At 41.3% G+C, this 23523-nt stretch overlaps 1 protein-coding gene across 2 annotated transcripts in view; it reads right to left on the bottom strand.

Annotated features, from left to right (window-relative positions):
• GRIK4 (glutamate ionotropic receptor kainate type subunit 4) overlaps positions 1–23523 on the bottom strand; it is a 531391-nt gene that overhangs the window by 90400 nt on the left and 417468 nt on the right. For both annotated transcript variants that reach the window (XM_068241000.1, XM_068241001.1), the window contains exons 9-10: positions 5812–5964; positions 792–896 (exon numbers count right to left, since the gene is read on the bottom strand). In XM_068241000.1, coding sequence (XP_068097101.1) covers positions 792–896; positions 5812–5964 — 258 coding nt within the window. The remainder of the gene's footprint in view (positions 1–791; positions 897–5811; positions 5965–23523) is intronic.

The raw sequence follows: 23523 nt of genomic DNA, 5'->3' as shown, positions 1-23523 counted from the left end.
CCCCCCCCCCGAGAAATTACCTGATAATTGGTAGATCATACACACGCACCTATACACCCCCATCTCACACCATCTCCCAGCATAGCAGAGTAGCACAGCAGAGCATTGTAACACCGGCAATACATTGTCTCTTCTGTTTTTCATGTCAGGTGCATGCTTTTTGTGTCCATACTTCCTTCTTTTCATCATGTGACCTGCCTCAGGAACCAGGTATGCTACACAGAGCATGTGGCTATCAGGAAGATCAGAGGAGACCCAAAGTAGCACTATAGCAGGTAAATATTAAACTGCTCCACTGTGCTACTCTGCAGAAGGGGGGGGGGGGGAAGCATGCTCACTATGGTTTCTATAGTTACATCGCTTAATTTAACTGTTCAGTAAATGTTAAATCTTAATAAACAACTTGGCCCGCCACTTAGACTATGTTGATAATTTTTGGTGCCTTACATGATTGAGTTAACACCCCTGTTTTGGCCAGAGTACCGGGCCTTCTAACGAGGGCCTGGAGCGGTACGGTACTCTGGCGAGGGACTGAGCAGTCTAAATTGGGCTGGAGGAAGCCAAGTATACAGACAAGTATAAAACCTGAGACAACTTTTGTCGTACAGCTTTGGTAAACAAGGAAAATAATAAAAAAAAAAAACCTGTAATAGGGGATTGAAAACTCTACAGTCTCTGCAGGTGGAGTTACGCTTCAGGTTCTGAATGTAGACCCCCATACCTCAAATAATAAATGTATTTGACATTTTAATGATAATGGAAAAAATATGACTATACTTTTTTGCTGATACCTCTTGAAATCCTATCCTGGTGTACTGAAGAATCTTGATATCGTAGTTTGACCTTTGACCTTTGCTATTGAATTCCACATGCCCGGTAAGACCTTCCAACTCTACCTGTGCAAGAGAAAGCCAATCACAGAAAGCCAAAGAAAACAGCAACCAATAGCATTTTTGATGAATTTCTCTACAGTACCATTTATAGTATGTAATAAATATTACTATTATCACATTAAAGCCCACCTGACTTAGGGCAGAGCTACCTAGGGAAAGCACAAATGTATCCTCATGCTGGATCTACAATCCTCTGTGGTCTGTCCAATCCCCTCCTCGTTCCCCCTTGGTCCCGGTAATCACTCCTTAAAAAATTGGACATTTTGATTGCAGTCAAATTTTCCAACAGGAAAAGGCAGGCTTGCTGCAATAGACCCTCCTATCACCCTCCCATTTATTCATCTGATGGGTAGTAAATGGTGCAGGAAGTAGTAGAGAATAGGAGGGAAATAGAAGGGAACATTGCAGCAAGCCTGCCTCTTCTTGTTTGAAAATTCGACTTTAGCCAAATGTGACATTTTTTCAAGAAGTTATTACGGGGGCTGGGGAGGAACAAGGAGAGAAACTAGCAGGGCACAGGTGTATGTGGATCCAGCATGAGCATACCGCTGTGCTTACCAAAGGTAACTTTGCCTCAGGTAACGTATCATTATTAATAATAGGAATAATAATAATGTTATTAACCCTTTCGGATGGCTCTAGCCCCTTAGTTGTGATTGGCTCACAGTAAGCACGGGGTCGGCTCCTGACCAAGGTACAGAAGCTCTGCTGTCACTGAGACAGCAGAGTGAGTGGGTGCAGCAGTAGAACAGTGGTGTGAATGACGAGAATGGCTTGACTGCAGCCGGTGAATAGTAGAATCTATGTCCTGTCTGAGCTGCACAGCCACTAGCAGGAAGTAGATTCCAACTACATCAGTCTGAAAGCAGTTAACTGCTCCTCTTTTGTCATGTTCCTCTCTGATTAGTAGCTGAATTTCATGTGTTTTTGACATGGGAAGCACAGTGTCAATCAATAGATAAAACATTGACTAAACATACATTGATAACAACGTAACTAACAGTAATAAATAACAGAAAAAAGAAAAATGTCTCAACTTTGAAGAAAGTTCCTTGGGGAGCTACTTTGTTTTGAAAATAGCAGAACGTTTTTATATAGGTAAATACAGACACAAGACAATGGCAGCTGTCAGTTGTGCCTGGTCTGGTGATGATTTCATGTCTGTAGATTCCTTGTAGATGTAACTGTCCAAAACCCGTTAAACAGCAAATACAGGCAGGGGTATGGAAAATCACACTTGGTTGCAGTTTTCCTCGATGCTTCCATCACATAGTAGGAATAGCAGGCTTGCCCAGGTAAGCCTAGAGTTCCTGTTAATCCCACCAGGTAACTTGTCCTGAGCAAGGGTGCCATTTTGTCACTCCAGGCAAGAAAACCCGTGGTGCCCCCCTGTCCCCATGGCGCCCCCCATGAAAATAATCGTAATGCCAGGAAATAGTTTCACAGGCACAAAGTAGGGCAGGAGGCGGCACAATGGGGGACAGATTGAGGCACAAAGGGGGACAAAAGGAGGCACAGGAGGACTGAAGGAGGTACACAGAAGACAGAAGGAGGCACAAAGGGGACAGAAGGATGCACAATGGGGGACAGAAAACAAAGCACAAAGGGGGGTAGAAGGATACACAGGGAGACAGTAGACTGTAGGAGGCACAAAGGGGGGCAGAAGTATGCACAAAGGGGGACAGAAGGAAGCACAAAAGGGGGAAAGAAGATGGCAGAGGCATGTAAGGAGGCACAGGGAGACAGAAGGAAGCAGAGGGGGACAGAAAGAGCCACAGGGAGACAGAAGAAGGCACAAAGAGGCACAGAAGGAGGCACAGGGGGACAGAGGAAGGCGCAGGGGAGAGAGGTGGCATATGGGGACAGAGGTGGAACATGGAGATGGAAGGAGGCACAGAAGGAGGCAGAGTGGAACTGAAGGAGGAACAGGGGGTCAGAGGAAGCACAGGGGGACAAATAAAGGCAAAGGGGATATAAGGAGGCACAGGGGGACAGAAGAAGGCACAAATGGGCACAGAAGGAGGCAGAGGCAGCACAAGGGGACAAATAAAGGCAAAGGGGACTGAATGAGGTGCATGGAGACAGAAGAGGGCACAAAGGGAGACAGAAGGACAAACAGTGGGGGGGGGGGGTAAGTCTTGACACATGGGACTGAAGGAGGCACAAGGAGACAGAAGGAGGCACAAAGGTGGACAGAAGGATGCACAAGGCACAGAAGTGGCAGCTGCCTGCAACTTACACTAAGTAGATGCAGCAGAAGCACGTAATAGAACCCCCCAAAGGGGTGGGGCTTAGTCCAAGGGTGGAGCTTAATTTGGGTGCGGAGCTTAATCCAGCATCATGTCGCCCCCCCCAGGACCAATGGCACTCCAGGCAATGGCCTGTACTGCCTATGCCTAGAGGCTCCCCTGGTCCTGAGGGTACTTGGATGCTGTCCGCATCTCCCAAGTACCCTATGGATGGATGTAAGAAATAGATTTTGTTGGGTCATTTTTCTTTTAACCCAGATATGATAAAAATGACTGGAAATAGTCTAGCCCAGGGGTGCCCATTAGGTAGATCGCGATCTACCGGTAGATCGCGAAGGCCTTCATGGTAGATCCCGACCCCACTATATTTTCCAATCTGTATATACAAGTGTGCTCCTAAAATTTTGTACATAGGTAGATCATTTTGACTTGCTAATTTTTTAAAGTAGCTCACAAGGCGAAAAAGTGTGGGCACCTCTGGTCTAGCCTAATATTATAGGGACAGCCAAATTCTATATCCACTATTCAACAACTGACCATAAAAAAAAATGGTTTCAGTGACTCAGCTCTATACAGGAATGACTAGAATGGTAAAAACTTTTCAGTGTCACTCTAAGGTTCTATTCAATTACAATATTCTCAAGCATTAAGGGCTGGCAATTGTTTAACCTTTTCTGTCCTGCTGGTGGCTGTGCGGCTCTGATAAGACATAGATTCCAACTACGGTATTCACCGCCTAATCATGCTGCCCTTGCTGTTCGCTCCACTGTTCTGTTGCTGCACCCACTCGCTCTACACAATAGGGAAAGGATGGCTCTGATCCTTAAGGTGCCAGAACCATCCGGTCCTGAAAGGGTTAAGTTGTGAGAATAAGAATTCACAGGACACAATTAACACAATAGTGCTGAGTGAGTATTAGTGCAGTTGGCCATGGGAAAAATAACTCACATAAACATTTTTGTTGTTGAGTGTTTTTTTTTTTTCACTTAATCCAGTTCACGGATGTGTGAGTCTTTGTTTAATATCAGAATGAGGGCTCATATTCCCAGCTCTACCCAAATGATAAGACATATTGCTCATCTTAGAACAGTACTTATCTGCACCAATGTATTTATTATTTTATTTGCATTCATTTCAATAAAATTAATTTCCCCCAGTCTCTGTTAACCCCTTGAGCCCCCATGAAAGCTGGTATTGCCAGAATGACTGATTTGGTCCGTGAGGGTTTCCTCTGCCTAAACAATAACAGCTGTATGATCCATAGCATGGGGAGCTTAGATAAAGTACCCTTTTGCATATCAAGGACATGGGGCTCATCCCCACCTCATGCTAGGGAAGATGGGGGTAACTGAGGGGCTTTAAGTCCCCATTTTTTTTCTGCTATTGTCTAGAAAGTTTAACCCACTCTAATAAGCATAGCTTATCCTCCTCTTAAGTTTAGAGGTAAACTTGTGTTAAAGTTATCGTGACAGGTGCTGCCTTGTGTTGTGAGGAGCGGAACCCAGACAGCTTATTGAATTGGCTTTCGTTTAAAACCATTTGGTCATTTGTCATCGATTTAGGTTAACCGTATTACTACATTATAAGTCATCGTTTAAGGTACTTACACATCATTATGGCTGACATTAGGTGATTATGTGTCCACTGTTTTCAATGTAATGACTTGTTAAGATGTTTAATATTGGTTCTTTATCAGATGCAATTACTATTCATTATGCTGACATAGCTATTTGTACTTTTATTGTGATGCCTTCAATAAAAAGGAAGATGGGGGTAACCACCCCCAGACCTATGTAGATAGACACCAGGCAGGGACACAGGCATTGTTCAGGCAGCGAAACCCCACACTGGCTAGGTCAGTCAACACGGCATGCAGAACAAAGGGTTAAAAGAAGATTGGGAGACGAACGCCATTTTTTTTCTTCTAATTTTATCAACATTATTTTTATAAATTAAATAAATAGTAAAACAATTAATAGTGAATGACTGAGGTGATAAGCAATTGTAGTGCTGAAGACAGCTCAGCAAAAGCAATAAAGATGTTTAAAAGGAATAAATTGGTGACATGTCAGTAAAAGAGACACTGAAGCGAAAAAAAATAAATTATGATATAATGATTTGTATGTGTAGTACAGCTAAGAAATAAAACATTAGGGGCAGAGATATGAGTCTAATATTGTTTCCAGTACAGGAAGAGTTAAGACACTCCAGTTGTTATCTATGCAAAAGAACTATTGAGCTCCACGACTTTCAAAGTTGGATGGAGCTCTGTCTTCTGAAGCTTGTTGTCTCAACTGTCAGTCACTGTATTTTCTTTTTCTCTGCAGAGGACAGCTCAGAAGTTCACTAGTCTGCTCTGCTGAGTAGTGTGTAAACTGAAAATATTAGAGGATGATGGAATGTTATAAAGAACACTATATAACTGAAAATAAAAAATATGAGAATATTTTCTTTGCTACTAATGTTCTAGTAATTATCCGTACTACACATACAATTCATTATATCATAATTTTTTTTTTGCTTCAGTGTCTCATTAATAAATATGCTACTTTATTAAACATGTTGGGGTACATCAAGCAAGCAATCTCTACCTCTCTCTATTTTCAGAAGTTTCTCTCTTCCTGTCAGAGAATATATTTAAAAAATATAAACCTTTTGGTCAGACTCACCATTCTCAGGTAGTTCATAAGGCTGGTACCGTGCTGCCATATTTGTGCAGACCCACAAGACAAAGGTTTGACGCCAATTTCCTGACTTCGGTTCAACTCCTGAACTGCATTCACAACACCATAGACCGCATCAAAGAGCAATGCCGAAGAAAGCTGAAAAGAAAGTTGATTTGTGTACAGTATTTGAAATGTAAAACAACAGTCTGCCTTTTTAGGCAAAAGATAAATCAGGGATGCATGGAAATTCCTGTGTTTTTTTGTGTTGTTGTTTTTAACCCAGAGATCAAAGGACACTCCTAGGAGCCCTGCATGTCCTGATAGCCTTCAGGAACCTTGTAAGTGTGCTTCAGAGACTAGCAAAAGAATTCTGTTTATAGAAAATTGTGGGATGAGGATTTGGGGGGAAAAGTGGACCTGATTTAATAAGTAATCTCCACATATTCTCAAGTATCTCTTTTGGGAATCAAATAAATAAATAAGTGAACAAATTCAGGCTGCTCTAAAGATATTAAAGGACCACGAGCGCAAAAATGTGTAAAATTCAAAAATATAAATATATACAAGTAAAATTCACCATGAATCACTTTGTTCCTATGTTGCTGGCAAAAATAAAAATTGGGGAGTGTGGGAGGTAATGAGTTAATTTTTAATGGATAACTATTGTATTTGTATATGAAAAATGCTTCAGGGTGTAGTTTTACTATTTGGCCACAAGATGGCCACAGTAAGTTTTTGTTTATGCGACCTGCAAGCGTACAGGAAGTACGCTTGCAGGAAGATCAGGGAGGCTGGGAAACTTTTTTTTACAATGATCGTGCTGCTTCTCGTAGAAGCAGCTGATCATTGCGGGGGGCTTAGATCAACGAACAGGAAAGGTTTTTCCCGTTCATTGATCTCCGGGCGAGTGGGCGGCGGTGTGCACGAGCGCGGGGGCGCGCGGACGAGCGAGTGGGAGCACGGACAGCGGCGGGAGCGGCATCAGGTGCGGATTTCTCCGTCCCTTGGTGGTAACAGGGTGGAAAAAGGGACGGAGAAATCCGTACCGCTGGGGGTAAAGTGGTTAATATTATTATGTAATATATAATTTATGTCCTGTCATTTGTAGCAGAAGCTCCAATAATAGGTTTTTGCCACTACATTTAGAAGAATTTTTAAGCAGATATATACTATGTATTATCGGATAGGTCATGGTGCTCATCAATTTTTAGGAGCACGGTGGCAATAATAGCATTTCTGCTGAAATTGTTCTGTAGAGCCATAATTGGTGTGTGTATCGTGAAGATGTATTGTAGTTTGGCATTCTCAGAAACTCTTCCTCATAGTGTTTTGGATAATTCCCAGAAATCCTCTATCATGGCTAGAATAACACTAAAGTTCTGCTATATGTGGAAAGGAAAAAAGACGGAAGGGCTTCTTTTGTGACATTGTAGTGGAGAGGATCTAGCTGTCTTTTAACTAAAGCCTGTTAGAGTGCAATAATTATCAACCTGAGCTGTGCCAGCGGTACAGATGAGATCAAAAGGATGATGTGCTAACCCTTTTCTATATTAGCAGCTCTCAGCATTCACTGCGGTCCAGAGTGAGTGGACAGGGCTGGCAGCAGTGCAGCTTCTCATGTGTATCTTGCTGATCTCTAAATGACTGGAGGGAGCAAGACTGGTGTGCTAGGCTTTTGCACTGAATAAGACAGCCAGCAGCTATCTGTGTTTAGGCTTATGGAGCGCACAGCACAACCTGCTGTAGAATGGGTTAACGCTATTTATACCAATATAAGGCCTCCGCTCTAATCACTAGGCTCAGTGAGCCAATATTCTCAGCTACCTTATTACTTAAGCTATTACATTAACTTTCTGTTACAGCAATTTTCAAACAGTATAGCCTACATAGCAAGGCACATTATACAACTGCCACTCCCTCTGAACTTCAAATGCAGGTTCCTGTTCTGATAATAGTGGTTAGAAGCCTGTTATTATTTCACAATACTATATATAAAAGGAAGTAGTATAATAACGGAAGTAGGTTACTTTTGTATCCAATCTGACTTACTTATGTTTTTAAAGTGAACCTGAGGTGAAAATAAACTGATGAGATAAACAGTATGTTTATCCTCCTACCCTTAAAAATGAAGGTTTTAACCACTTTGGTACCAGCAGCCTCTGCTCCCTTAAGGACCAGAGGCTGCTGGTACGCTAAAACGCCGTATACCAACGAATCGCCGCAATAATCCGTCGCTCCCGCCAATCACGCCGCTCTGTCCCTGCTGCAGGCTGCTCTCTCTGCCGTCTCTATGACGGCAGAACGCTGTGCGCCAGTCAGGAGCCGCTTTCATTGGCTCCTGACCCTGTCACTCAATGTAGGCCAATGGGATTGGCTTACAGTAATGACAGGGCCAGGAGCCAATGAAAACGGCTCCTGCCTGGCTCACAGTGCTCTGCCATCATAGAGGCGGTAGGGCAGCACATTGCAGCGGGGCAGAGCGGCGAGAGCGGTGGGAACGGGCGGGGGAGCGCGGTGAATGTGACGTAGCGTTTACGTCCGGTCAGAACCGCAGCGCCCCCTGCCCGACGTAGATTTAAACTGCGTCGGTCCCTAAGAAGTTAAGTGTCTCACGGTGTTCTTATATACAGCATTTAAATAGCTACAAAGTAGGTTAAATGTTTTACTGTCTTTAATCAGTGGCAGCCTATTAAGTGTCCCAGAGTTACAAAAAGCTCAATAGTTCATATATTTTATCTCTCCCTGCCCTCAGAAGTTGTATTCTGCCAGGAAAACTTTTATGGCTGTACTTTGCTTATCAGTGATGTTTACTATATTCCCGATAAGGTGCCGACAGGACAGAAGCTGTCACTTCCATGCCTAAAAATTAACTCTTTCAGGCAGCAAAGTAAAACAGCCTGGTTATTAATATGTTTTGCACGGTGCATACAGTACACATGTTTATCACATCATGTCACATGTTGCCTCGGGTACACTTTAACAATGGCTACATATTATACAGTATATACTGTATATGAGTATGTGTGTGCGGCAGACCTCAAGATGTGCGTTGGATGAATAGTCTGTGGTGTTCTGCATTAAACAGCTGTGTTTCCAGTACAGGGGATGTTATAATTCTATTTTGTGTTACACATGAGAGCTCATTACACCCCTGGATCTGTCTTGTAGCCAAACAGACAAACATGCACGTAAGTGTGGGATTTCATTACACGCTAGAAATTCCAAGGAAGAGAAGAACTGAAAACTCCGGAGAAAAGTTTAATGAACCAAGGCCCAAGCCTTCTACTTACATAAAGAGTAACCTTAGTAGTAAATGAAGTCCAAGTATTAAATAATCAATACAGTTCGGGGCATGGTGTACTGCAGATTGAAGTGAATTCTCATAGGGATGTAAACTTTTCCATGCACCCCCACAGTTGTCTATTTGTTAATTGCCATTGTTACAGAATTATTTCTCTTTCTGCATCGTCTTGCTTTATTTACCTTTTTTCTACTTATTTGTCTTTAAACCTATTGATCACTGAGTTTAAAGCACTTCCCTTTAGGCGTCTGATAAAGTAATTGTGCAACCACTTAATTTGCGGTTTCTAATGCCTGGTACACACCATGCAATATCCCATCATATAGACAGGTGAAATTTATTATTTCTGACAGGTCCGATCTGATTTCCAATGTTGTTTCTGATCGATTTTACGATCATTTCTATACAAAATCGAACAAAAAATGATTGGAAATCAGATTGGACCTGTCAGAAATAATTGATTCAACCTGTCTATCTAACAGGAAATTGCATGGTTTGTACGAGGCATAAAGGTGGCCATACATTTGGTGATTTGGTGTCCATTGGCCATCCGATTCAAAAATCATTGAATTGGATGAAAATTGGTGCAGCAACAAGTATGCTTGATTGACGATATGGCGAATATATCAATCACGCAGGCTGCTAAATCTTGGGCCAACATGGTCGATTGGATGCGCGGCAGTAACGGCCTGAGATTTTGCAACTTTCAGGTGCAAAGGAAACCCCGGCTGCTGTCCCCCCAAATGTTATATGTGTCTTGCATTAAAATATCTCACCTGTTCTTCTACTGCATATTCGGGTGCCTCATGAATTCCATGTACAGCACTGGCATGCTTGTGATGTCACACGCCCACCATGCGCTGTGTGTGGCAGTCACATGGGACACAAATACGGAAGAAGAACAGATTAACTCATGGTGGCAGACGGAAAGGTAAGCTATTATAATGCAGGGCACCAGAGGGAACACATACAATTTGGAGGAACAGTGACAGAGGCAGCGGTGCAGTATGACAAGGTCGATTCCCGGAAGATTTCATTCGGAAATTGATTGGAATTCGGCCTGCGGTGTATGGGCAGTCAATAGATCTCTCTCTGATCAGATTCAATCAGAGAGAGATCTGTCACTTGATCGATCTGCCCATATATTGCTAGATGTATGGGCACCTTAAGGGAAATCTTCTATTCTTATACATTATACTGCAGAGTTACCGCAGGGAAGATTTAAAGGGGCACTATGACGAAAAACTTAAACATTTAAAATATGTGTAAACATAAACAAATAAGTAGTTTTTTTTCCAGAGTAAAATGAGCCATAAATTACTTTTCTCCTATGTTGCTGTCATTTACAGTTGCTAGTAGAAATCTGACAGAAGTGACAGGTTTTGGACTAGTCCATCTATTCATGTGGGGATTCTCAGGGATTTATTTATTTTCAAAAGCACTTAGTGAATGGCAGTTGCTCTGTCCAACTGCCAAACAAGTGTGTAGCGTGCAGGGAAGCTGGCCAGCATTATTGTTTAAATGGTTTTTAGGGAATTTCTGTATAAAGAATAAAAGCCTTGCTGAGAATCCCCTATGAAGAGCTGCACTAGTCCAAAACCTGTCGCTTCTGTCAGATTTCTACTACCTACTGTAAGTGACAGCAACATTGGAGAAAAGTAATTTATGGCTCATTTTACTCAGTAAAAAAACGTACTTCTTATTTGTCTACGTTTGCACATATTTTAAATTTTACCATTTTTTGCCATAGTGCCTCTTTAAATTAAATTTCACAATTCTGTACTTTTCAACATTTATTGCAACTGTTGTACAGGTATGCCATAAATACAGTTCGGACTCAACCCTGCATTAGGGTTCTCTTTGCATTGTTGAACTGATGTACAGTGCTCAATGCTCAGTTGACCAGTGTGTCCTATGGTGAGGGGAGGAGCGAGAACGAGCAGGAGGCTCCCAGCTTCAGGAAGGATTTTCTAGCCAGGCTAATAGCTGAAGAGGAAGCCATGGTGATAGGACACACATGTGCGCACTCTCAATTTTTACCCAAAATGATCATAAACAATTTTTTTTTTAGGTGATAAGACTCTAAGGTGTGTCTCCAGCTTTACTCAAGATTGGTGCTGTAGCCTCTTCTTTAACTACTGGAATGTTACAACATTGCTTAACCACCTTAGCGGTAATCCTAAATCAGGAACGGGATGGAAAGCCACAGAACAGGGTGGTAATCCCGTGCCTGAGTTAGTTTCATGCAGGAGCTGCTGCAGACCTCTCTGTAGTATGTTTTTCTTCTTGTTTTTAGGGTCTAAAAGCTTGTGAAAAAATGTTATGGCTTTTAGACCTTAAATCTGGAAATAATCATAACACCAGGGAGGTTAAAGGACAACTGTAGCAAGAGGTACTGTATATGGACCACAGAACAATAAGAATTGACTCTTGGGTGCATGGAGGTATATATAAAAATACAAATTTATTCATAAACATTTAAAATGTATTAATCAATACAAATCTATCCAAAATGTCTTAAATGTACGACATAGGGCAAAATATTTATTTTTTTTATATTATTTTGCCCTATGTTGTACATTTTAGCGATTTTGGATAGATTTATATTGCTTAAGGAATTTTAAATGTTTATGAATAAATTTGTATTTTTATATATAACTCCATGCACCCAAGAGCCAATTCTTTTTCTTATTGTTCTTAGGTCTATTTGTCAGCATGATGCATGTTGGTATCTTTCTGAGTTTTGGGAGTTTATTTTTGTTTTTGAATTTATAACTGGCATTAAGCCCATTTAGTCACCGCCTTCATTTAGCTATTGTAATATATTAGAGGTATATGGAGGCTGCCATATTTATTTCCTTTTAAACAGTACAGGTTGCCTGGCAGCCCTGCTGATCTATTTGGCTGCAGTAGTGTCTGAATCACACCAGAAACAAGCATACAGCTAATCTTGTCAGATCTGACAATAATTTCAGAAACATCTGATCTTCCGGCCCTGTTGGCTCATGCATGGAGGGCATGCACATAAAATAAGGGGGTAGTCGGAAAGGGATATTTAACCACTTAACATTAAGATGGGTAGGTGGAGTTTTTTTTGTTGGTGTTTGTATTTTGTTCTGTTTTTTCTCTTCCTTTCTTTCTTTTTTACTATAATTAATTTGATCTGAGCCACTGGTGAAATATTTGATATATTGTGGTGATGATGGGGTGAGGGAAGGGGGGAGGAGAGGAAAGAAAATCAAACTATGATGCAGACCTGAGACCCACGTATGATGGCTTCATAGCTGTCACATGGTCATATCTGGGTCACATACCGGCTGAGTTTGAAGGAAAAGAGAAAAAAAAGAAAAAAAAAGACGGGGACAAAAAAAAAAAAAGAAACATCTGATCTTCTGATCTGCTGCATGCTTGTTCAGGGGCTATGGCTAACAGCTTTAGAGGCAGAGGATCAGCAGAAAAGCCAGGCAGCTAGTATTGCTTGAAAAGAAGTAAATATGGCAGCCTCTATGTCTCTCTCACTACTGTTGTCCTTTAAGAAAGGATTTGCCCATTCTGTAAAAACCTTTTGAATAATGCCTCTAAGCTTTTTAAGACGATGTACTAATCTAGAAGACTTTTTGATGACCTTCGGGTAAGTTCACACTATTTGCAATGGGTAACGCCCATGCCACAACACATGCATGAAGCAACATGCACGTTATTTTCAGAGCATGAAGAATCACTGTGTAACATGTTCACTAGTGCACACGTTATCCAGAAATGCACTGTAAAAGATGCATTATGACAACATGGTCCATTACAACAAAGAAATATGAACATGGCCATACGGTACATTCAAATGCAACTCAGTTCTCTTTGAATGAGAGATTTGCAGACCAATAAAATGTTTCTTGTTCTCCAGGTTATCAAATTTCTCAAGTCCAGAAACAGAGTAAGGTCCGGAGCACACCGCCAATGCCAAAATTTGTTTCTTTATCATTTCAAAATACAAAACATCGGTGATAGAAAGGCTTACATGTTTTCAGGCCAAAAGCTGGACATAAGCCTTTCTGTCACTGATGTTTTGGAATAATAAAGAAACACATTTTGGCATTGACGATGTGCTGGGGACCTCACTCTGTAAACTATTTACAGTGCTTTGGTTTCAGCAGCACCACCTGCACTAGGATCTTTGATTCAGGAGGTATGTAAAAAGCAGACTTTCCTCTACAATCTTATTCACTCAAAGTGTTGGTAAGAATTTTTGAATCAGAAAGATACCATTTATTGGCTAACTTAGAAGTAAAGGAGTAAGCCTTTGGGTAATAAGCCTACTTCAGACTTTGTTCCTGTATACTGACTAGATGTTAGTTTATATACACTGGACACTGGAAGGAGAAACATTCTTTTGCAAACATCAATAAATGTCATTAGATGCCTTAAAGGAATCATCAGGCAGAAAAAAAATGAGTTTCACTTACCTGGGGCTTCTACCAGCCCCATGCAGCCATCCTGTGCCCTCGTAGTCACTCACTGCTCCAGTCCCCCACCACCAGCTAGTTTCGTTTTTGCCGACATCAGGGTCAGTGGGTCGCATTGGGTACAATTTAATGCATTCCCGCTGGTGCAGGAACATTAACACATACATTTTTACGCGTTAGTAGTGTAACGCGTAAAAAGTTACGCGTTGCAACACTAACGCGTAAAAACGTATGTGTTAATGTTCCTGCACCAGCGGGAATGCGTAAAAATTTACGCAATGCGGCCCGCCGACCCCGAGGTCGGCAAAAATGAAACTAGATGGCGGCGGGGGACTGGAACAGCAGTGAGTGACTACAAGGGCACAGGATGGCTGCATGGGGCTGGTAGAAGCCCCAGGTAAGTGAAACTCATTTTTTGCCTAACGATTCCTTTAAAGGGCAACTGAAGTGAAAGTGATATGAGGGTTGCCATATTTATTTCATTTTGAGCAATACCAGTTGCCCAGCTATCATGCGGATCCTCTGCCTCTATTACATTAAAAAATTCTTGCTTCTACTGATGGCTAACCTGGTACAACACTCTACTGCTTCTCCTATGCTTAAAGTTTTGGTCTGAGCATTGAGCAAGTCTCTAATTTTGTTCTCCCCCCCAGCTCCTTTTTACATGTAAGAAGTCTCTTATTTTTTGCCTGTGTAATACTATACTGTAGTATCAGACTTGATCTGGCTAGGCTGTCCAATATAGCACTATCTACTAAATGCTTTAATTCATATGCCGGCTCCTTTACTGCTTCCTTGGCAAATATTGGTGTAAATTCACAGTGAACATTGCGTCACACTCTGAGAACTGCCAATGCCTGATGGAGGTGATAGGATTATATGAGCTGTTGTGACAAATGGTGCTGCTCCTGTAAATTGGCTGCAGGGGAGCAGAGCTCTTTTTCGCTGCTCCCACATCATAAATGCCACAACCTGAAGCATTATGTTTCTTTCTTTAAAGGTCAGATCGCCCACAGATCCATAGTAATATGTTTGTGACCTTGCAGGGAGTGATGTCATTATAAAGGTGGCAATAACTCTTCACAGATCTGCAAATAACATCAATGTATACAAGAAAGTTTCATCCACTTATAAAGGGATGACGTTTGCTTGTGAACGTTTCTGTGCTGTTGTTGCAGCAGAACTGTTGGCAAAATGGGGACTTCTGTGCTCCATTAGGTGGCCATTCTGCATTAGCTATATAGATAAGAGTAATCTCCTATATCAATGACCATCCTTTTAAATCATTATATAATAGAAGAGCAAAAAAAAAAATAGGATAAGGGTTTAGTGGCTCAGTAAATATTTTGTAATTAGTATAAAACATAACTTTTAATTGTAACAGTGGTCTCATATGACATCACATAAAAAACTGTCCTTCGTACGCATTGTTCTCGTATAAATAGCCTAGGCTATTTATACGAGAACAACGTGAACTAAGGACTGTTTTTTAATGTGATTTCATATGAGACTACTGTTTGTTACAATTAATACTAAATACAAATATTTACTGGGCCACTAAACCCTTATCCTATTCTTTGCTCTTCTATTGTAACATTCTGCATTAGGTTGCTTTTTTTTTATGATGTGATACATAAGATGCATATGTATATGTATGCCACCAGTGACATGGGCACAGGGAGAGCCGAATGATGTCTCATCCTGCTCCCTCTCAAATTCACAGCTGAAATAGCAAGGTCTAAGAAGTAAGGACAACTATGGTTCTTTAATAATAAGAACAGGAAAAAGCAGAAGCTACCGGTCCTACAAGGCTGGAGAGCATGGTGAAGGCAGGCTGCAAAATGTTTTGCAGAAGAAAGTCTTCTCACAGGACATTTACATCCTTCTGAAGAACGTGGTGGGGATGTTGGTGGTGTCCCATATAAACAAAGTACAGAGATTGTAGTAAGCAGAGTACATAACCTTACCCAGAATTTCATGAAATTGGACAGCAGCAGTGAGAACTCATTTGGCAGTGGACAATCAGTACAATAGTCATATTTTGTATTAACAAATCAATGCCATTTCCAAATGTAAGACGATACATACTGATATTACTGTAACTTTCTATGTGCAGGACTGATTTTTAGTTACATTTCTGTTTTAAAGTTGGATTGCCTAAAGGCAGCCCAGAAAGATCTGGGTGGTCACTGTTTCTGAAAAGGTACATGTGTTTCACAGCCTGTTCATAGTAGATTATAGTGTCACCTGTAAGGCGACGGAAACCCTGGAGATATCATGCAGGCATGTACCATTCATCACCCTCAGCACTTTGAACAAGAGAAAGCTCACCAAGTGTTACTGTATGCTTGAATTTGGATCAGAGGAATTGTTGGGTTAATAGTTTCAAAAGCATTTCTGGAGCACTTTGAGCAGAGGATGGCAGGTTTCTTGGCTCAGCAAGTAACCATTGATGAATCCTGGATACAAGTACATTGTCCAGAGTCAAAGGAGCAATGAAATCAATAGTGAAACTGTGATTTTATTATGTATAAGTGGCTCCTTGCAATTGCTTTTTGTCAAATGAAAACTAGCTTAATCTAGACTCAGTTGCAAATTGCAGGTTTCACATATACATCTAATTATAACTGACAGCATTTTGCATTTTAAACTGCATATTAAAAACCTGATTTTTCCATTACTGTTCCACAGAGATAGGCAATTTTACACATTAATTTGCTTAGTAAGCAAAATTTTGTATAACCAAAAAATGGGACTATTTGTGTTTTAGGTTTTTGAAACTTGTCATAAGTATCCTATCCTCCCTCCCACTCTTCTGATGGTGCAATTTCTGCTTAAAAATCAGAATGTAGGAGCCACATCATAAATGCTACGACCTGAAGCATTACGTTTCTTTCTTTAAAGGTCAGTTCGCCCACACCACAGATCCATCGTAATATGTTTGTGACCTTGCAGGGAGTGATGTCATTATAAGGTGGCAATAACTCTTCACAGATCTGCAAATAACATCAAGTTTCATCCACTTATAAAGGGATGACGTTTGCTTGTGCGCATTTCTGTGCTATTGTTGCAGCAGAACTGTTGGCAAAATGGGAACTTTTGTGGTCTATTAGGTGGCCATTCTGCACTAGCTATATAGATAAGAGTAATCTCCTATAATATAATATCAATGACCATCCTTTTAAATCATTATATAATAGAAGAGCAAAAAAAGGATAAGGGTTTAGTGGCCCAGTAAATATTTGTAATTAGTATAAAACATAACTTTTAATTGTAACAGTGGTCTCATATGACATCACATAAAAAAACTGTCCTTCGTACGCGTTGTTCTCGTATAAATAGCCTAGGCTATTTATACGAGAACAACGTGAACTAAGGACTGTTTTTTAATGTGATGTCATATGAGGTTACTGTTTGTTACAATTAATACTAAATACAACTATTTACTGGGCCACTAAACCCTTATCCTATTGCTTTGCTCTTCTATTGTAACATTCTGCATTAGGTTGCTTTTTTTTTATATGATGTGATACATAAGATGCATACGTATATGTATGCCACCAGTGAGATGGGCACAGGGAGAGCCGAATGATGTCTCATCCTGCTCCCTCTCAAATTCACAGCTGAAATAGCAAGGTCCAAGAAGTAAGGACAACTACGGTTCTTTAATAATAGGAACAGGAAAAAGCAGAAGCTACCGGTCCTACAAGGCTGGAGAGCATGGTGAAGGCAGGCTGCAAAATGTTTTGCAGAAGAAAGTCTTCTCACAGGACTTTTACATCCTTCTGAAGAACGTGGTGGGGATGTTGGTGGTGTTCCATGTAAACAAAGTACAGAGATTGTAGTAAGCAGAGTACATAACCTTATCCAGAATTTCGAAGTCAAAGTTTTGCTGGTGGGCCCCATGAATTGTAGTTACGCCACAGAATTGGGGGACCAGCATTATTGTAAACTAGTAGACCCAGCCCGTTTAAAAACGGTCTCTAGGTCTACGGCCGCCGCCAGTGCGCATGCACGCGCACGCTGCGGACGCAACCGCCATGCGCCAAGCGCGCGCCTGGCGTGCCTGACGCAGGTGCGCACCCGCACCCGCCCACCTCGCTCGCTCGTCCAGCTCCCTGGTCCCAGCTGTCAGTTACTGCGCACATGTGCAGTAACAAAAATCCTGGGACACAGGGACAAAACTGCTGGATGCAGCGACACTTGAGGATTCTTATATAGGATTTAACAATCAAAGTTATAAAAAAAAACAGGAAATCTCAGGGATAAACCAGTAGGTCAAGACACTCCTATTTCCTAGTTTGTCTTTGTTTTCACATTTTTTAAGTGAAATGTCTTCACGAAATCATATCTCTAATGGCGTGCAGATACAATTACAGTAATTACCGTAATTTAATAACAGTTCATCAAAGAGGATAAGAATAGATTGGTCTGAATGTGCTCCTTTCCAAAATAAAAAAAAAGTAATCACTATATTGAAAATAAGCTAAAGAATATTCTTAATATGCTGATTGTTATGTGTGCAAGTACTGTAAGTACCTTTGAGATACTTACAACCCTACAATTAAATGTTGATAAAGAGCAAAGCCAATGTTCCACTCTACTCTTCCTCTGCCTTGGTAAAAAAAAACTAACAAACAAACCTTATACTTGGACATTAAATACTTCCCAGTTTGCAATTAGCAAAATTGCTCTTTGAGTCAAACCAGTTAGATTTTGCTTGTAAGCAGTTGTGAACCCCTATCCGAGAGGATGAGGCTCTTAAACTCCAAAAGCAGACCAACGCCAAAAAAATGAAATGTGAAATAAAAAGCTGATATATTAGTATTGATCAGTATATCACAATCATACTAGTATTGATTGATTACAAACAAAATATCCAAAAATATGGTGAATGGATAAATGTTAAGTTTAAAGATAATATACTGCAACATTTTATGGATAAATATAAGGTAAACCTGTCACAAACCTGATCATTTTCAAGTGCACATTATCATGCATGTTAAATTGTTCAGTACACCTATAAATAATATACTGCAAAATGTTATGCTAGTTTCAACTTTTCCTGCCAAACTTAAGAAGGGCTTGACCTTTCAGTCAAGTCTGCATGGTTCTTTAAAGTGATAGATGGCATCATTGACCAATAAAAAAAGGTCAAGAGCTAAACTTAAATTGCTATCCCTTTGAATCCAGCAATCAGTTTCTTTGGAACTACTAATTATTTTGACAGGCGGAGCATTTTGGAATATAACTATTATTTTTTTCAGTTTCTATAGTTCAGTATAGTTACTGCTCGCTTATATAAGAGCCACGATTAGGCATCCTGGGGTGTACATTTAATAAAGGCACTCATTGAAAAGAGTGCAGGAAATAGCCAATAGTAGAATATTGGTAAAAATACATATATTCTACTACTTAATTTATATAGTAAAATATTGGTCATATTTAACAATATTTTACTATGACCTAAGCCTACTTTCCTTCAAAGCCCTCCCTCTACGAATGCCTAACCCTAAGACCCCCCCCCCGTTGGGGCCTAACCCTAATACCCCCCTGGTAGTGCCTATCCCTAAGACTCCCCCTGGTGGTGCTTGACCCTAAGACCCCCTGGTGGTGCCTAACCCTAAGACCCCCTTGGTGGTGCATAATCCTAATACCCTCCCTGCTGGTGGCTAACCCTAAGACCCCCTTGGTGGTGCCTAACCCTAAGACCCACCTGGTGGTTCCTAACCTTAACGCCCACCAATGCCTAACATTAAAGACACCCCCACTCCCTGCCAATGCCTAACCCTACCCGCAGGCATCCTGGTGAAAGAGCGCCCAATAAAATCAACCTTGTGGTTTCTCAAAGTACTAGAAAGGATGCGCCCCAGGATCAGAACAGTCCAAAAGGGCATGAGATGTGTCCTATTGAGAAGGCCCCCCTATAAAATAGCAGTTGCCAGGGGTACCCGCTATGCACATTGCTCTTTTCAACAGGGCGCATATCGCGCTTCTTTTAACTGTTCCAATCCTTTTCAGGACTTTGAGAAACAACAGAGGTGATGGAAGATAAAACCTGAGAATGTTATCCACTTTAATCCATTCTTCTTTCCTCTTCTTTGCCCTCTGTGGAAGTGGTCTATAGTAACAGTTTTATAGGCGCTGCAGCGAAATGGTTCAGTATAAACCCTTTTTATATAAAATCTCTTTCCCACCGCCACCACAGTGCTCTGCTTTTTTATGCATTGTAACACTGTATCCTTTTTGTTTCAATGATCGATAGTTTCCTGTTCACCTTTAGATAAGTTATTGATAATTTTGTCAACACTCTGTACAATTTCTGACCGTGGCAGGGAAATATCATTAATAACGCTTTCAATAAAGGTGTCTATTATCAGATGTGTTGAAGGGCTGCAAGTACTAAAGTAAGATTAGTATCCTTGAGATGAAAGCCTTTTCCATTATTCTTTTTTATGAGAGATCTTGCTGAAAAAGACTTTTTGTGTGATAAATTTGATACATATCCCCAGTCCTGCTCTGACTGGTTTTTGGGCAAAGCAATTCTGTATAAATGTGAACACACAATATACTGTGTGCGTGTGTGTGTGTATATATATATATATATATATATATATATATATATATATATATATATATATATTATAATTATAAAGGTGCACCTTGCACGGAGCAGCAGCTGATCTGGAGATCCATAGAGGGGACAAAGACACTCTACAGAGTATCTGCTTCCAGATTATTTTCCCAGAGTCTGGTCACGGGGAAAAAGAATGCCAGAATATGTGAAACAAGCAGTTGCTATGAGACAATCATGGTTACTGAGGTCACAGGAAGTGTCTTCAAGCAAGGTACAGGGAGACACATAGATGTCAGATATTCCCCTGAGAATGTTTTGCAAGAGCGAATCAGGGGGTATGTGGAGAGGGTTACTTAAGGGATTATTCCTTTAAGTGAAGCACCATAAACAGCGGTACAACATGAGTTCCTAATAGTAAAGGGAGGGGAACAGTACATAAGGGTGTACAGGAGGGGGGGGGAGGAGTTGACCAATCCCGGTGTCCATCGCTGTGGCTGCAGAGCGCTAAACGTTTTTTTCAGGTTGTGTCATGGACAGGGCCAGAAATTGACAAAGAGGTCGATGCTGGGCTGTTTGTGTGTTTTTCTTGTCCACTGATTGGTCAACTATATTTTTCCCAGCTCCTACCAAGTTTAGCACGGAGAACAGTACTGAAAGCAGTTCAAGGGGCAATTAAAAAGGTGCAAGGAGTTGTCATTTACAGAGTGACAGTGTATCAATAGAATGTTTGCCATAGGACTACCTACCTAGTGGGCATTCAGTGATTCTCATGCAGCCATATGAAGCTGGCATGCGTAGCCCTGAACCCTGTGTAGTTAAAGTGCAAAGCACACCTTCCTACAGGGAGGTAGCAATTTTTTGGGCAAGTATAGAGGTAGTAGCATTGGCAAACATTGGTCAGAGGGTACAACAAACAGAACTTCTAGCAGAGCTGGTTGCGATCAGTGAAGCTCTAGGTAAGTAAACGAAAAAGGGTAAGAGCATTGCAAGCTCAACTGAAAAGCAGCCTGCAGGTAGCAGCAACAAGTGTGTGGCATCCATACTCAGTACATATTGCGGCCGAGTATGTACAGGGGGGGATGAGGTAAGAGTTTCCAATGAGGAAAAAGCTTCCAAAAATGAAGTCCGTGGGAGCATATTTTAAAAAGGTAAGTACTTATGACATTGTACATAAGGTAGGGGAGAGGAGTGTAGCTCCATTCTACCAAAAAGAGTAAACAGAGTTCAAGAGAACTATAAAGAAACAAGATCAATTATGGTATATATTGATCAATCTAAGGTGTACAGAGTAAAAGCCAGCAGGGCAAAACCTAAGTCATTAATAAGAATTGATTTGTTTGTATTTCGGTTTCAGGAGTTTGGCAGTATGGAATCGAGAAAGCTGAGGTGCTGGCAGCAGAGACGGAGACAGACATGTCAGTCGGCTAAGCGAAAGTTTCCAGAGGCCAATCCTGGTTTGGAGAACAGCGAAATTTCCGAGGTCAGAAAGAGACTAAAAAAACTGACTGAGCAAAGCATAATGCAAATTGCTAATGTTTTTCTTTCCCAAGGAGGTGCTCTCATAATGAAGAGTACCCTGCTGATGGTGATCCTAGGCTGCCATGTCATCCTAGGAGACCAAGGAGAGAACATTCTCATGAATAATAAGCAGTTAATGAGAACACAAGGCTCAAGCATGTTAATGTTTGGAGAAAAAGGTACTGATCCTTTTGCACTTCTCTCTGATTGGCCCGAATGGACAGAACAGGGAAGGAGGAAAAGATCACCAGTGCCAGGTGGAAACAAATTTTATGGCACAATATTGGTGAAAGGTATGAAGGGTCAAGTGTGCTGGAAGTGTGATGTGAACGGCAGCTTAAATCTGCTCTGGAATGTCACACTCTCGGGAACCAACGCACCAATCCAAAGTCTTTAACAAGATACATTGGAGTACAATGGGTACAGGCAAAAGGTGGAGTGTGTTGTTCAGGATTACCTTGTCTTGGTTCTCCGGAGTGAGATGGTTCTAGACTGGAGAGGAACGAGCAGTAAGCGTCACTTCTGCTCCAGGAGAGAAGCAGGGAACAATATCACACTCTGGAGCAACCAACAGAGGGTGTCTCTGAGACAACTATACACACATAAAGGCTGGAAAGCAGAAGGGTTTTGGTTCTCAAAACAAGAAGTAAAAATCGAGATCCAGCCACATTTTCAGGTGACAAAGAGGGTGGGGAGAGCGATCCCAGAAATGGGAAAGCCAACACAGATAACATCATCCTCACTACATGGGTCACAATATGAGACAATCTCACACAATCCATATTCAGCCACTTATCCTCATTCTAGATGGGTAAGTGAGGAGGGACTCTTAATTGAAAGATTGCAGAGAGTACATTCTTCCCGACCTAAAGTACGCATTTTGCCTCAGGGCATAAGGGGGGGGGCAAAGGTCCAATCAGGACAGTTGGGAACATATTTTGTCATTGAGATACTAATCAATTTCCCAAAAGAAAGAGTACCAACAGTATTCTTCTGGGGAGGGCCACAAGGGTTAGCATGGGGCGTGAGTTTAATGGATCAGGGGACTTTTTGGAGTAGAGAGGTAGAATCCTGGTATACATCAGGTAATACCCTGGGGACTCTCTATGATGGAAGAGTGATGGGACTAAAATGAGAGAGTTTAAAAATAGCACCTTTAGTCCAGGAGGATGAAGGACCATGGACATACGTTTTTTGCATCCCCCAGTCCCTAGAGTTTAAAGGTCCAAATAGATCTTGCATAATACGAAGGGAAACCGTGATGGTATAAGTGGGGGTTCCCACGACTCCTAAAGCTGAGGTAGTCATCCTGCCAGTGACTACCCAGGAACCCAACCTACCATCATGTGATACACAAGTTGTAAAAAGTGGCCCTTTTCAGCTAAATCAACTGGAGGGCGACTCCAGTTATCATGGAGGCCCAGCTTCAATTGATCACTTGGCAGATTAACTTAGAAGAGTGGGTAATATCTAATATCTACCCTAACTGCAGCACTGTCGCTGCCACCCTGGTACAGGCTTTTATGTCATGGGGACACTCCACAGGGAATAGTGTAGCCAGAAGAAGGTCCCGGGATTTAGCAGATACAATCTTGGGAGGCATGGGCGCTGGAATGGGGTTAGCAAACAGTGTAGACATAGAATGTATGACAGAGGTCATTCAACAATTAGGCACATTGGAACAACAGAATGTGGGTACCCAACATCTTCTGAACTTGGTTTTGGAACAGTTAACGCACAACATATATAAAATTCATAGGTACACTCAAAGACACATTCAAATAATTCTTCAGACGATGATTGCACATGCTAAGGGTACTGCATGGGAAACAGCATGCCTGTCTATGCAGACCGAGTTA

This window comes from Hyperolius riggenbachi, chromosome 6 (assembly GCF_040937935.1).
Source record: "Hyperolius riggenbachi isolate aHypRig1 chromosome 6, aHypRig1.pri, whole genome shotgun sequence".
NCBI classification, from domain to species: Eukaryota; Metazoa; Chordata; class Amphibia; order Anura; family Hyperoliidae; genus Hyperolius; species Hyperolius riggenbachi.
Note: the sequence above shows the minus strand (reverse complement) of the source record. Positions and strands in the feature narration are given on the sequence as shown.